Raw genomic sequence first — 15,005 nt, forward strand, 5'->3', positions numbered from 1 at the left:
ACGTGGCGTCAGATCTGTCGCAATAACCGCTACGGCAAAAGGGAATGATCACTCCTCTTACCGGTAGCGTTATTGTGGTCCATATCTTCCGTCTGACAAGATCCAGATCCACCCAGTCCAATAAGGATAGCTTGATGCTTCCTTCGATGCAAGATACTGTGAATATCAGTCAAGGCAATTAATAACAAAGCTCGCTCTCGCACTCGTACTCGGTTCTATCAAGGGGCCTTTCTCTAGCTATTTCGGTATGGACGAACCCCTTCACCTAGCGGCTTTTAACACGCCAGATCTCGTGATATTGACCGAAATGTTTCTAAGAGCTTGTAGCTCATCTATCTAATATTAGGCTTTTATTTTCTCAGATTCTGATAGATATAATTCATTGTCAGTAAGAACACAGAGCCCAAACTTTGAATAACTGTTGTTTTGGGGAATCCATCTCGATTATATAACTAGCAGGTGATTTATATAGTCTGCAAGGTAATAGCTTTATGCTAAATTAAATTTAACATGGGCGTTGCCCAAGAAGCTGCGTCAACTTCCTTACCCTTCAACACCCCAGGTTAAAAAGCTACTCGCAGCCCACCCATTAACAGAATCATATTCACCATACTCCGAAGTTCCGTGCAAGACCTCGTATCTCCTCATCTCTCCCGTGGGGACGTTGCCACGCAAGTTGGCTCCAAGGAGGCCGGCGATACGGAGGCCAACTTCCCGTCCCTCAAACCAGGCACCGTGCAAGAAGCCGTAATATTGGGCCGAGTTTGCCTCGCCGGCAAACCACAGCCGGTCGACATTGGCCCGGAGATTTTGGTGCTTCTCGAGCGTCATACCAACAGGCCAGTTAGAGTATGAGCCGAAGGACATCCTATAGAATGTGTTAGAAGTGTCAAGAAACATCAAATGGAAGAAAATCATCACTCACTCTTCTTCACTCCATCTGGGATACATAAATGCAGTCGGCTCAGGGATATCCTTGTCGGGGAACATGGACTTGAGGACTTTCATCATTTCGGCCTTGGTCTCTTCGTCCGACTGTTGCTCAATGCGATGGGCTTCTGAGTCAACCACAGTAGCGAAGATGATGTGCGAACCCTCAATGAAACCCTTGGTATCCAGCGATTGCCACACGGGGTAATAGCCGCGAGTAGTTGGGTCGGCGTACAGGAAGTACTGCTTGTCAGTTCCCCAGAAGGTTTCATTGAACTGCATGAAGATTTTGGTGTAGGTGCCCATCTGGAACTGCTCGATAGCATCGGTTTTCCAGCCAGGCAGAGCAGGACTAAACTTAACGGCCTCATTTTGAAGCACACCGACTGAAAAAGTGCAAATGGCATACTCAGCCTTGATGCACTCGTCATCATCCATGTGAACCGTCACACCCTCGTCCGTATATGCGATCGACTTCACTGTTGTGTTCAACAGAAGACGGCGGTCATTCTTCTTGAGGTATTGATTGGCCTCCCCGATCACGAAACGGTTGAAACCACGCTGATCGGTGACAAAATTGTTTTCGTCACTGAACTGGTAGAAAGTGAGGTTGTAGCCAGTAATTCCGAACTGGAATCCAGACTGCTGAGGAGGGTATGACGTCTCCCAGTCCCAATTCCACCACTCCACTGCTTGGGCCAGCATGTTCTTCTTGGGCTTCCAGTCTGCTGCGGAGAGACCAGCGCGCATACTGGTATCTTGGAGGTTTTCTAGAAGAGCATTCCCGGCAATCTCGGCTGCGACATCGTACTTTGTAGAAAAGTCGTCCAAGATATCGGTATAGTCGTTGTAGCCGTTTTCGTCAAATGTTGAGATCGAATCGTAGTTAGAATATGTGTTCTTAATGCCATACTTCTTCCCCAGCGTCCAGATGGGGTTTTCGGGACCGCCGGGCGACCCGAGACCCTGGATCCAGTTGGCACCGAGCTCGACCAGATAGGGCGAGCCGTCGGGTTTTGAGCCGAATGAGGTGTGTTTTACACGGCCCCCAACGTAGTCATTGCGCTCCACAATGATGAAGTCGGAGATGGATGAATTTGAAAGGGCTTGGGCTGCAGTAATGCCAGCCACACCGGCTCCAAGGACGGCCACTTTGGTCTTGCGGCATGTTTTTCCACTTGCGCTGCGTGGGAGGGCTGCCGCATCCGACGTGGTAAGCAGGACGCTACAGGCCCCAACGACGAGAGGTTTTGATGAGAGCTTCATGTTTGCTGATGCTAGCAGGGAATAAATAGAAGAGTATGAGGAGTAAAGGGTCAAAGGGCGCCTTAGGGAGTATCCGGGAGTCAATTGGTCTAGTACGAGGGCGACATGCCGGTTTATATACCCATCAAGCACAAGTAGCCAACCAACAATCTCACGACGATTTCAACGCTTCCCAACTCAGATGCTATCTTGCAATCTGCATCTTAAGGTACATTCCCCCCCCTACGCCGGAAGGTGGCGGCAGGATGTCCTGGGGAGATCCCAGCCAATTTCCAGGATCAATTCGAAACACTGGGGTCATCTCGACGGGATCCCCGCGCCGATGAGGATTTAGGTCGACGGCGGGAAGAAACTCAACTGCTTCCGGAAGGTAGAATGGGCTCGCAGCTAACGGTCTGGGCACGAGGCATCAATTTATATACGACATGAGCGTCATGGCTCAGGGAATGGACGCGCTAGCACTTTTGCAACCACAATAGGCATAGGCTCCGGTGAGGTTAATAAGTTCCACGGGTGGGGACGGCAGTTGGGCCAGAGCTCTTATCGGCCTGTGTAGTAACTTATCGCTGTGTCATTTTATCTCTCTGGTTACTCCGTAAGTATACGACGAAGGATTCCAGGAGCAGGGGCACGAACTTATCCCAGATACCCCGCCTACCTCGAGCACCACCGCTCGGCCGCCGACGGTCCCGGCAGGACTCGTGTCAATTAAGTTAGATATTATCATTACTACTGAGTAATCAATCGATACGATAAGCATATAAGCTTACGATCAAAAACTCCGTGACAGAGCTGTGGAATGAACTCGGGCCCACATGAGCTAGCTATCCGCGAGAGCCGAACGATTCGTCATGATGTGTGAAATGCGATGACAAATATTACACAGCCAGCCATTCAAACTAGCTATCATTTATTGTAAATAAACTGCAGGAAAATGGCTCTTAGCTTTCTTCCCTTTCCTTTCCCTCTCTTTGTGCTAATTGTCACAAGACTGGTTGCCCTTATTTTCGGTGGTGCCCCCTAACCTGGCTCCTCCATGGTAAAGAGCGAATCGTGATTTTCATTGCTCTCATGACGAGACACATAATCAAACTTCCGAGTCCCTCTTGCGGATGGATTGCATTGCTTAGAGGCCATGCTAAATAGATATCCCTGCGGTGCTCCCATCCGGAATCGTTGGGATGAGCCAAGATGCGGGGCCTACCCTAAAGCCAACAAGGTCGAAGCGGAGGCATCGGCCTTCGGTATGCGAATACCGGCCGGGTTGAGATGTTCACCTGTTTATCTGAATGCAATCCGATTGGCCGGCCTTGATCAGGTGCCGCAAGTTTTGAGCTTCCCTTGCACTGCGAGAGGATAATCCGGGGAAAGGTTGCATCCATTTGGGAGCTTCGGCCGGTTGATACGGCTATCCTAGAGCTCGACTCAACCCTCCAATCTATATAAAATACGGCTTGGATTTCCACAAGTCTCAAACGTCAGAGTTTCAAGAATCATTTATTGCAAAAATTGTGCAACCATCTCTTTATTCTCCACTTAAATACCGCTTTGGTGAGGTAGTTTCTGCCAACGAGAAATCTCACATATTCTCTGAGAGCTGTCCTGCCTCAGTTTGTGCTCCGAGCACCTCTTAACCACAATAATGGAATTGTCTGCATTGCCCCTACTGGCGGCCGTAATTGCTATCGTCTATGGCGTGCTTTACGTTGTGTACGGCTACATCAAAGTCCTCTACCTGAGGCGTCGCATGCCTCCCGGACCCTTTCCGTTTCCGGTGTTTGGCAATATCTTCCAAATCGTTCCTATTAGGCACTGGATGCAATTTGAGAACTGGTCTCATACCTACAACAGTCCGATCATCACCGTTTGGGAGGGTCGCAAGCCAACTGTTATCTGCAACGACTCGTAGTCCATGTCTGAGCTGTGCGACAAGCGGGCCAACCTCTATTCCTCCAGAGCCATCAAAAATGTTTCTGGCAAGATTTTTGGCCTGCACAAGTTAAACCAGGCAGGCCTTCCGTACGGAGAGCAGTGGAAAGTGTATCGTCGCTTGACGGTTGGTCAATTCTTCTTCTAGACTTGTCCAACGGAAAGGTCATTGCTAATGTCGCGAACGCATTGTAGCATGCTGCCGCCAACGCTCAGGTTGTCCAGACCTACCGCCCCGTGCAAAAATGGGAAGCCAAAATCCTCCCGTACGATTGTATGCGTAATCCTGAGATGTTGGCCGATAACCTGCTGCGGCTCACCATCTCTCTTGCCTCGATTGTTGCCTGGGGTCGACGAACCAAGGGCTATGATGCAGTCCTGAAGGTTGCACGAGAGTTTTTTTGGAAGCGCTAATCTCGGGTTCCCTGGAAAAACATACACCGAAGCTATCCCAGAACTGATGTATCTTCCGTCGTGGCTCAACCCTCTGCCCAGCATTGTCAGGGGCCTTGCTGTCACGTCCAATAAGTACTTATATGCTCTGTGCGTTGAGGCGCAGGAGAGCACCCAAGACAACTTTACCAAGCGGCTTCTGCGCGAGAAAAAAGAGCAGGGCCTTACCAAGATCGAGATTGCCAACCTGACCGGCAACTTTATCGGAGGCGGCGTTGATACAACCACTAGTACCATCCTGAGCTTCATTTTAGCCATGGTTCTGCACCCGGACACTAAAAAGAGGGCGCAGAAGGAAACCGACGCCGTGGTTGGCCCAGATCAATCCCCGACATAGGCGCATCATAGTGAACTTCCATGCTGATGGTTATTCTGACAGAAACGCTGAGATGGCGTCCCGCATTCCCTCTTGGTGGCCCGCCTCACGCACCCATCGTGGATGATGTCTATCAGCAGTATCTCATTCTCAAGGGCATTTCGGTGATTGGGAATTTGTACGCAATCTCACGAAACCCATGGCAGTATCCGCAGCCATAGCGATTCTGGCCGGATCGCTTCCTTGACGACTTCGATAAGCCACCATACCCCAATAAAAGAGGCCACCACACATTTGGCTGTGGCCGACGAGTGTGTAGCGGCGAGCCGTTGGTGCACCAGAGCATGTACATCATTACTGTCAACTTCCTCTGGGCCTTCAACATCCGACCTGGGTTGGACGACAAGGTTAGTTCCGTGCAAAGTCTACAGGATCCCATCAAAAATTTGCTAAAAATGAGTTAAGGCCAAGAGACACGGTCAGACTCTGAAGCCTATGGCGTGTCCCAGGTTAGCAGTCCGCTCCCGTTCCGAGTCAGGCTTGAGCCGAGGAGCGAGGCCATTCGGGATATGTTGGGTGAAACGGCTGTGGCTGGTGCTTCGGGTCTCCAAGCATATGACGGAGAGACGCATGTTACATTTGAGAGTGCTCAATCGGTTTCTTTTGACATGCCAGTTGCACCAGCCGAAGCTTGAATGCATGTTGGAGTTTTGCAGCTAAGTTTGTGGGACTGGGATGGGCATTATTCTCATGCATTAGACATATCTACTGAAGCTCCTCATTCTTCATCGTGATTGAGGAGTGTAGCTACGACTCAAGATTAAGTTATTCTGCCCCTTCAAGTGAGGAATTGATGATCTGTTGTTTCTATCTAAATTCCTGTTGCTGCCGATGACTGTGTACACTCTTGCGGATGGTCGGAGACTCGGCCGAGCGCGGCCGTCGGGAAAACATGTCGCTCATTTTGCCCCATGGACGAGTCGAGAAGCCAAGATATGCCCGCATTCCATGCCGTCTGCAAGCCGATTGCTAAAGCATTATTTCGTTCTTGTCACTTCCTCTCCAGTAAACACAATTTGCTGTTCCAAAATCTCTAGAGGCCAACTCATCGCGCCCTGCCATTCCACAGGCATAACCTCCGCGATTGCGTGAACCTCACGTTGCCCGACATCTCCCACCCACCAAAAACAGCGCAGCATCGCGAGAAGTGCAAAGTAATGTGCTAAAATCGCCAACGCTCGCGGCCTCTGCTCTTCAACCAGGTCGATAAAACGCTTGTTGACTAGCATCGGGAAAATGACGAGTCTTCTGGCAACTCCCGCCGGTGGCTCGTGGTCGTTCATTGCGATCCAGATGCCACCAATATAGCTCAGAGTCGACTCGTACGCTTCCTGCACTTCCGCGTCCCAACTCTCAGCTAACTCGTGGCTTTCCTGGCGCCGCAGCAAATGCAGCAAGCCTCGGCGATTTTCTTCTCCCGTCCTAGCTTCCACGTCTCTAATGACAGGGGTGTACGTGATCATCTGGAAGGCAATTGAATCGGGATTGTCTTTAACCATGGGCCAGGCCTGGCGAAATATCGCGGAACTGCTTCCAGTAGCTCTCATCCACTCTGTTGGTGGTCGATATGGTTGCAAAGAGCGTTCTTGAAGTGTGAGGAAGTAGTATATACGGAGCATGCTCGATGTGAGGCACAGTGCGTCCACATTTTCCTTGCTGAGCTGCGACACCTCTTTTGCGTGTTCCCGCACAGTCATGTCAAGGTACGTGTGGCAGATGCTCATGTGGTGATCTTTCTTCGCCTCGTCTTGACTTGCCGAGTGAAGAGCCGCCAGGGAGAACATTGAGTACAGCAAAGCATCGGACTGCAGTGCTAAGCGGGGAAGAGGAGCTACCCATAAGTCGTACGATGCTTTGTCGACGGCAAGTGATGGGCCCGTTTCAGTTGTATAGTGATAGAAGAGTTGTAGTTCAAGTTTGCGCCGGTCTCGGGATTCGGGAGGATCGCCCATGGTTTCTGTTCTGGCCGATGAACTCGTCGCCGCATTGTTGCCTAGTCGTTGGCGGTCATAAACGCAGGTCAATTCAAGTCGTTGGCAACCACCGCAGATGGGCTTTGCTTCATTACACTGCATAGATCGTGAGCTGTTTGGTTCTCGTCACACCCAGTGCGCCGTCTCAGGCTGGGCCATAGGGCTGATTCTGCGGGGCTTACCTTGACGCGGCGGGCTCTGCATTGTTGGCACCCGTTCCTTGACTTTTTATGGAACAGTTTGGCTGGCCGCTTTCGCTCTGGTTCAGTTGGCTCATGGCCGTCGTGGTCTATTCCATCCATGGACTCGTAGCTGGCCATTTCTTCTTGTTACGGGATATGTTGACCTGAAAGTTGAATCTGGTCAGCACGGGGGAGGATTCCATGGCGCTGAATTATGCAATTAGGGAGGGTGGCTATCAAGTTGGTGCCGTCTTATCCGAGCGTTGTCGGCCTTTGATGAGCGAACCTTACGGGTGGATCCCCAGTTCTTCCCAAGATCGACATCGGACTGACTAACTTAATCCATCCAATAACTTAATATTCCCTAGTCCTTGGGCCACGCGACCGCTGCGACTATATTTGACTCGAGAATGATAAGCCACTGTATGTTGAACTTGTTGCTCGACCGGCTTGAGTTTGTGGTGTGTCAGCTTGATCGTTCAGGACCTGAAGAAAGAATCGCCGATGTCGAGGTATTTACCAACAATGATCTTGAGCAAATATGGGAATATAGGTCGAGGTTTACAGAGAGTGAGTCAAAGTCAAGGAAGTCGAAAGTTAGATCTAGGAGCGCATGATAGATGAGATTGTGGCCGTCGTTGGAGCCATTATTTATCAAGAGATAGAAAGTGACTGGAGTTCGTTTTAAATTTGGGTCTTACTTTAACGGCAGAAATGGACAGGAACAACACCCAACTCATTGACTTACCCTAGGGGAGATACACACACAGGCGTCTTAGCTGGTCAGCCAAAAGCTGCACCAGAGTATGCATATAGGGTCGGATAGGTCTGAGGCTTATACTTCCTCATAGGGAAGTATCTAATGAGATAGAATATCAGGTCCGTCGCAGGAAAGTCTGTTAGCAAGGCATTAATGGTACCCGCGGCAGCCCGATATTCAGGGGAGGTGGGAGACAGAGGTCGGACAAGAAGTCAAGAACTGAAGTGACGAACAAAATAGGCTCAAATAAATCTCTCAAAATTAAAGGCAGCAAATTAAGAGACTTTCTAGTCCTCTTGAGACCTTCCGGTCTCTTTGACTCTCAGGAAGAATCTTTGAAGAATTAAAAACTGATGTCCCTCCCTCCATACGGCTCCGGCCGTCCCTTTTAACCTTGTCCGGACCACCCTAGAGACAGCCCTGCTAGCAACCAGCTAGCCCAAGTGTCTCTAATCGCCTGTCACATTACGTAGCCAGAAGATTCAACTAAGCGCCAAAGTGAACGTAGGGGATCCAGTGCGTGCTCACAGGTCCTTGCCGCTGCGCCTCCGAACCCAATTGCTCGGGATTCCTTGTGTACCCATCACGTAGCGTCCGGAGAGTTCGATGGAGTGCTCGACAAACAGTCATACCGGTAATGCACTCGTCAAATAGCGTTTCGTAAAACACCCTCGCTACTTCAACACGGTGCTCATCCGATACATTCCAAAGTGTCCCAACAACATGTCGAAAACCCATCAGCTGGAACGCACTGACTAGATGGATTCCTTCGCCAGAGAGTCTCAGGTTTTTGTTTGACACTGTCGAGCAGGCAGAGAGATACGCAAAGGAAGGGCGGTTCTCTTGCATTTGGCTCTGGCAGAGATTTTGCACAGTCAGCGGGTTGAGCTCCCAGTCCCTGAGGAGTAAGAAGCTCCGTGAAGGTTCCCTTGGGTTTGACAGTGCGTTACCTGCGAAATGAAACACTGTCCACCTTTGTAGGCGCTCAAGAACGTCGCCTTTCAATGGACGTGGCGTGATTGGATCTAGCCCGATCGGAGGACACAGGTTTCTCAACATATCCACTTCATCGCCAGCGTACGGGAGTGGTCTACTCCATGGTGTTTCTTGCATGGCAACCAGAAGGGCAGACGGTATCGGGGACTTTCCCATTAAGTTTTCATCTTGTCGACGTCCATGAAGCAATGACTTGATGGACACCGCGTACGATGACATGGTCCTATCCAGGACTGTCTCTGTCGACCCCTGGCCGTGGTACCCAGCTGCATGAAGCGGCATCTGACTAAGTACGCCGGTGGGAATCCACCAGACGTGAGGCCAATTGTCATCTGACACTGCGGACGTCAATTGAAGAGCGTTCAAACAGGGGCGGCAGATAGCGTGCCAGAGCCATTCCAGCAGAGGCGTCAGATCATCAGACGCCGACAAAACATTGGCAGCCCATTCCTCGGCTTTCTTTTGTGACAAGGCAGCTCTACCACCTGAATTCCGGTGCGGTCGATGATGAACGCGTCGCATCGGTAGAAGCTCATGTTGACGACAATGATGGGATCTGGACTCGCCGCTGCTATCAGCTCCGCCTCGGTGGGCGACTGCAGAAAGGATTGGAAATCGGGCTTTGTGCGGATCGTTTCAATAAGCTCATTCAATTCCTGATCCACTGCGTAATATCGCTCTCGTCGTAGTTCCCAGTTTAACGATTCAATCGCTGACGAGGTGGTACGAGGGCCATCGTCCACGGGCCGGTCGAGTTCATCCCGGAGCGAGACAAATCTTTTTGCCAGGTCAGGGTACGCCTGCTCAAGATCCGAGACGTCGTTGCGTATATCCATGAGGAAACCTGGAATCAAACCACGGCCTGATTCAAGAAGCCGCAAGGCATTGTACGGTCCTTTGTTTGCGCTGAGAGCCGTGGCAGCGGCCATCGAGGCCATGGCATACAGCCGAGCGAGTAAATCTTGCTGGTCCGTGTGTGTCTTATATCGTGGGCTCATTTTCGGAAGAAGGTTCACGGCCTTTTCCAGCAGCAAACTGGCACTCTCCCACAGTTCGTCCAGCGCAATCACATTGGCAGCAGACCCAGCAGACCGGATCCAAATGGACGGAGGAGTAGCTTTGCAATACAATGCCGCAGTATACGCAATAAGCTGCTGATCCAAATCGATCTCTGCATTCGCTCTCTCGAATCGCTTGCCGAGCCAGTTCCCGAGGTTGTTGAACAAAGAAGGGCAACTAGGATGATCATCAGGTATTGTGCCCACTGCCCAACCGACATTCTCAACACCACGATCCAAATCCTCCATGGAGCCCGTCTTTTCGAATCGCCTACCAAACTGATTTCCGAGATTATTCATGTAGATAGCGCGGTCGGGGTGGTCAGGGGGTGTCATGTCTACCGCTTTGGTTATGACTTTGATTGCATGATCGATATCGTCTTGGGCACCCGTCTTCTCGAACTGCTTGCCAAGCAAGAGTCCTAGGGCATTTAAATAGCTACCGGGAATGTAACCACCCTGAGGTGAGGCATTTGCAGCGTTGGTCATGTTTTCGATAGCATCCTGTAGATCGTCTAATGCACCTGTCCTTTCGAATCGTAGGCCTAGCGTATCTCCGTAGTTGCTGAGGAACGTAGGGAGGTAAGTATTATCTGGAGGCGTGATAGCTACCGATTCCTTCGTAGCATCGACGGCACGATCTAGGTCCTCCATTACGCCTGTACTCTTGAATCGATCCTTGAGCCTGTCGGAGAGGTTGTACAAACGGATGGCTAACTGGGGATCGTCCTCGGGTGTTGCGCGCACCGCTCCAGTTGAAGCGACGATGGCATGATCCAGGTCTTCCATGACTCCCATCCTTTGGGATCGTAGCGCTAAAGCGACGCTAAGGTTGTCCGAGAAGTGAGCAAAACCTGTGGTATCATCGGATGCCGCATCCACCGCTTTGGAAGCAGCATCAACTGCACGATCCAGGTCTTCTTTTGAGACTGTTCTATTGTATCGTCTATTAAGACTGCAATGGAGGGTGTTTAAGCATTTTGCGCGTTGGGGATGATCTTGAGGTATCAAGTCCACCGTGCTGCTCGCAAGATTGATTGTGCAATTCAAGTCCTCCATTGCACCCGTCTCGTCAAAACGGATCGCAAGCCATGCTCCCAGGTTATTCAAGTAATTTATCAACCTGGCATCGCCCTGAGGTGTGGATAACATCGCTGTATACGTAGCATCGACGGCTCGATCTAGATCCTCCACTGCGCCCGTCGTCTCGAATCGTTTGCCGAATTTTTGGCCGAGAATGTTTAGGTAGCCATCGAGATTCGGGTCGCACTGACGTGTGACATCCACTGCTTGGGTCGGAGCGTCGATGGCACGAGCTATACCCTCCATTACGCCCGTTCGATGAAATTGCCTCTGGAACATCACCACAAGGTCGTTCCACAGTTCAGGCTCGTTGTAGCGATTGTTCTCATGCACTAGCTGTGCCACGATTCCAATGGCCTTGTCATAGTCCTCAATGTGGTTGTACTGCATGTAATCAAACAACAGCTTGGCTACTCGATCTATGAAAAGCTTTCTGCGAAAGCCCATGTCATCAGACGGCGATTCATGATCCATCCTAAAGGTATTGCCAAGTTAGCAATTTGCTATTTCTGTACCATAATATTGGGCTTCCAGCCACATCCTCAGTGATTGTGTGCTAGAAGCACCCTTACGATTGCACCGGGATGGAGAAGGTGTAACTCACAGCTGCCCTAATGGCGCAGGAGAGACGACTTCTTCCAAGTGCTCACACTGGCACATCCGGGCCAAAAGCATGCCTAGAATGTCGAATCGCCTGTCGCGGTCCGGATGATGCAAAAATGATGCCGCAATCCATCCCTCAGTCCAATGGATGGCTCGCTCCAAGTGTTGTTTCGAGGCTGACTTCTCGAAGATGAGGTAGAGGGCACAGATACGCATTTCGGTCTGTTCGTCATTTTCAGGGCATTCTTGCCCTTCCGCAACAGAACGCAGTATGGCTTCGGGTATGTCGTGAAGAAAGGCAGTGAGCTTTGACTCAAATTTGGGTCGCGCCATCTTGATGGTCGGGATGGCTGGCGGCTGCGATTTGCCTGGTGGGACACCGTCTTCTTCGGGTTACTGAGGAACGTATTTAGATCCGAACGTGCTCGCCTGGGTGCCAGAGAGTTATTATGTGGCGCAGCGTATGGAGAGTCTCCCTTTTGAAAACTCTGATGTTGGTCTGGCTGTGCTTTTTCCTGGATCAATCATGGTGTGCGCCACATTGCTGGGCATGCAAGGGAGTGCTGGGCGAGCAAGTGAGAAGAGGAAGATAGGATTGGGCGTGCATTAGGCGTCAATAATGTTTCACTGCTACATAAGCGAGCACTGCCACCGCCATCTTAACTAATTTCCTTCAAATGGGTTAGATTATGCCCAAGTTGGACATCTATGGCTTCACCTACTCCGGGTGCTGAACGTGGAAATGGGCGAAGAAGAGACGGGCGTCTGCCACAATGTTGGCTCCAAATAGCTACCAAACACGTTCTGTCTCTCACGCACCAATCGTCTCAAGGCCAAACGTAAATCGTGAAGAAAGAATGCACATACTTCTCTACATTTACTCTTGGAAAGTGGTGGTGGCTCACGAAAGGGTTATGAATTGAGGTGCGGGTTTATGCAGCATCATCCAGTGCCGTTATATCCGCACCAGCCTCGCAGACGTGGACTAACGCAAACAAGCATGTTGTCTCCACCCGTCGTTCTCGCTTAAGGGCGATCCTGCTTGTAAGCTTAACTTACCTTGTACTAGGGAGACCCAAAAGCGTCCCCCCGTGCGTATTGTTCTCTGGAACGAGTGCAAGGGGGTCCTGTTTTGAGGCCCCCCTAGTCCTGCAATTTACTGGCTGTGCACGCCGTAAGTAGCTGACAGCGTCGTTCTCGTTCTCGTTCATCGAAACCACAAGGACGCCGAAATGATGCCTACAGCGCCGTATATTCTCCTCCTCATGGGGTTCATTAGACGACGGTTGACATATATATTGTCCCATCATTCCCCGTAATCAACATGTTTTGCTCATTCAGACAGACATCAAACACTCACACGCACAAGCCTCCAAATTTTCCTGCCCAACATCTCTTTCTCTCGTCATACCGCCAACCGCATCCTTCAACATGTCCAATGAAGGCCTCGATCCACTCAAGCGATTTATCGTCAAAGGTATCGCCGGAGGAATTGGCCTAGCTTCTGAGAGCATTTCGTCCTACCAGGCGCGGCGAAAAGCGTCTCCCAAAGACGCAAGCACTCCAAGTAAATCCGCTTCGGAAACCGAGTCAGCAACATTAAACGACGGTTTCCATCCACTGGAGGGAGGTATTCCTGGCAATGGTATCTCACATACTCGGGATGAAGAGTCCCAATGGAGGCTAGATGAGACCCAGGACCAGCTCCTACCCCCCCGTTCACTCGAAAAAGACCAGGCTGTTCAGCTCGATGAACATCTAGCCCGGCTCCGGGTAGATGACTTGAACGATTCACTCGCCCGTCGATATCCTCCGCCACTCGATGTCAAGAGCATACCAAAATTATCTATGCCCGTCATCTTGCCCCAAAGGAGGCCCAAGAGTCGACAGCGCGGCTTCATTCGCGCCTATGCACCTATCCTCGACAGTGCCACCATCTCTCAGGACATGTTCCTTGATTTCCTCGAAACATTCCACAAGTCCAGTCAAGCATCCCCATGGTTTGCTGCGATCAATCTGGCAGCCATGGGGCTGACTTTCATCCCGCATCTACCCATGATTGTCGGTATTGCTATCCAGGCCTCGGTGATGATTGCAGAGGACGTGCAAACCAGGACCAGGACCAATTCCTTCTTGGACAAGGCCAACGCTGACTTCTTTCGCCCCCGCGGCCTCTATTGCCTCATCATGACGTACAATCCCGACTCGGCAGAGGGAAACGCAATCGACCAAGCACAACTGTCGTCGACCATCACCTCAACACTCAACCCTTCTGGCTTGCAGAAGTACAAGCAGAAGCTCCGCTCTTCGAGCGGCGAAATAGAATTTCCAGAGGCTGCGCCACTCGTGTTTCCAGGTCTTGATAATTTGGATGACCAGCAATGGGATGAAACCACAGGGAAGAAAGAGAAGTCTGGAGCTAAGCAGTACATCGATGAGTATTACGACAAGAGGGCACAGGCCAAATTCGCCGGCAAACATCCCGACAGTGTCCTGGCCCAAGGTCCTCAGCCAACTTTCACGTCTCGGTACGCAGATCCGAACCACCCTGCTAGCAGTGGATCATTCCGATCACTCATCACCGGGGGGTATATTAATCCCCCATCGATGTCAAGCCATCAATTAGGTGGCTTTGACAGGTCTCAACAAGGAGGTTTTCTCGGGTCAGATACGCTTCGACGTGCTGCATCTACCAAAGGCGAGGAGCAGAGTAGGTTTGGTGCAAGGAGGGAAGTGGTGAATGACCGGGGTCAAGGCGGCCTCTTGGGGCTCCCAAGTCTTAGTGCGGTGATGAAGAAGGCACTGAAGAAGGTGAGATATCCAAAATGATGGATCCATGCCAACAAACGCTAACGAAGATACAGAATGTCCTCTACCTGATGGTTGTGAACATGCCCTCCGAGGAGGAACTTGCGGATGCAATGGCCGAAATTCAGCGGCAGCGGGAGGGGGGGTTCAAGCTGCCAGGGTTCCTTGCTAAGTTTTAGGAGGCAGTGGCCATGAAGAATGATGGCAAAGGCGCCAAAGTCCTCGCATCACATGCTTCTTCTTGTTCATCCAGGGGATGATTACCCACGTTTTCTAGAAACCTTGACCTGTTCGAAGGTGTGTGAATGAGCGTCGTTGTGTGCGAATAGTAAGATGGTCAAATTCCAGAAGCATCGCTCCCGGTCTTTAAATAACCTGTATTCCAAGATAAATCAAGGCAGAGACAGGGGTTTGACCAGTTATAACCAGAGAATCATCCGATTGCCCACTCTAATTTGCATGGGTCTTTTTGCTACGATCTAAGCGCCGCAAAGCACAGAGCCGGCCCCATCGACTAACTTAGCTTCTCTCGGTGCAGAATTAGGCCTGCTCGGAGTTTTTATATAAATATTTAGCACAAAAGCCTCA

At 50.8% G+C, this 15,005-nt stretch overlaps 5 protein-coding genes across 5 annotated transcripts; 2 read left to right on the top strand and 3 right to left on the bottom strand.

Annotated features, from left to right (window-relative positions):
- Positions 1-543: 543 nt before the first annotated feature.
- BGZ61DRAFT_355547 (putative flavin-containing polyamine oxidase) lies at positions 544-2,196 on the bottom strand (the record flags this gene model as incomplete). Its single annotated transcript, XM_046240712.1, has 2 exons — positions 544-868; positions 926-2,196. The coding sequence occupies 2 exons, from the start codon at positions 2,194-2,196 to the stop codon at positions 544-546; spliced, it is 1,596 nt and encodes a 531-aa protein (XP_046102826.1).
- Positions 2,197-3,838: 1,642 nt separating this feature from the next.
- Positions 3,839-5,725, top strand: BGZ61DRAFT_507154 (cytochrome P450; the record flags this gene model as incomplete). The annotated part of the gene is made up of 6 exons (XM_046251895.1): positions 3,839-4,084; positions 4,118-4,252; positions 4,321-4,418; positions 4,510-4,888; positions 5,116-5,301; positions 5,368-5,725. The coding sequence occupies 6 exons, from the start codon at positions 3,839-3,841 to the stop codon at positions 5,587-5,589; spliced, it is 1,266 nt and encodes a 421-aa protein (XP_046102827.1). The 3' UTR covers positions 5,590-5,725.
- A 206-nt stretch (positions 5,726-5,931) lies between these two features.
- Positions 5,932-7,229, bottom strand: BGZ61DRAFT_355737 (C6 finger domain-containing protein; the record flags this gene model as incomplete). The annotated part of the gene is made up of 2 exons (XM_046240734.1): positions 5,932-7,023; positions 7,110-7,229. The coding sequence occupies 2 exons, from the start codon at positions 7,227-7,229 to the stop codon at positions 5,932-5,934; spliced, it is 1,212 nt and encodes a 403-aa protein (XP_046102828.1).
- A 100-nt stretch (positions 7,230-7,329) lies between these two features.
- Positions 7,330-12,011, bottom strand: BGZ61DRAFT_507156 (CHAT domain-containing protein; the record flags this gene model as incomplete). The annotated part of the gene is made up of 7 exons (XM_046251896.1): positions 11,611-12,011; positions 11,086-11,481; positions 10,642-11,046; positions 9,379-10,608; positions 8,374-9,343; positions 8,173-8,277; positions 7,330-7,416 (listed from the first exon to the last, which is right to left on the bottom strand). Exons 1-7 carry the CDS (start codon positions 11,940-11,942, stop codon positions 7,330-7,332), a joined length of 3,525 nt encoding a protein of 1,174 aa, XP_046102829.1. The 5' UTR covers positions 11,943-12,011.
- Positions 12,012-12,837: 826 nt separating this feature from the next.
- Positions 12,838-14,834, top strand: BGZ61DRAFT_454479 (uncharacterized protein). The gene has a single exon (XM_046246232.1). The coding sequence runs from the start codon at positions 13,041-13,043 to the stop codon at positions 14,436-14,438; it is 1,398 nt and encodes a 465-aa protein (XP_046102830.1). The 5' UTR covers positions 12,838-13,040; the 3' UTR covers positions 14,439-14,834.
- Positions 14,835-15,005: the final 171 nt, after the last annotated feature.

This window comes from Ilyonectria robusta (genome assembly GCF_021365365.1).
Source record: "Ilyonectria robusta strain PMI_751 chromosome Unknown BGZ61scaffold_13, whole genome shotgun sequence".
Classification (NCBI taxonomy): domain Eukaryota; kingdom Fungi; phylum Ascomycota; class Sordariomycetes; order Hypocreales; family Nectriaceae; genus Ilyonectria; species Ilyonectria robusta.

Excerpts from the sequence above, each read along its gene's own strand:
- BGZ61DRAFT_454479 (XM_046246232.1), top strand. The coding sequence starts at position 13,041 with ATGTCCAATGAAGGCCTCGATCCACTCAAGCGATTTATCGTCAAAGGT.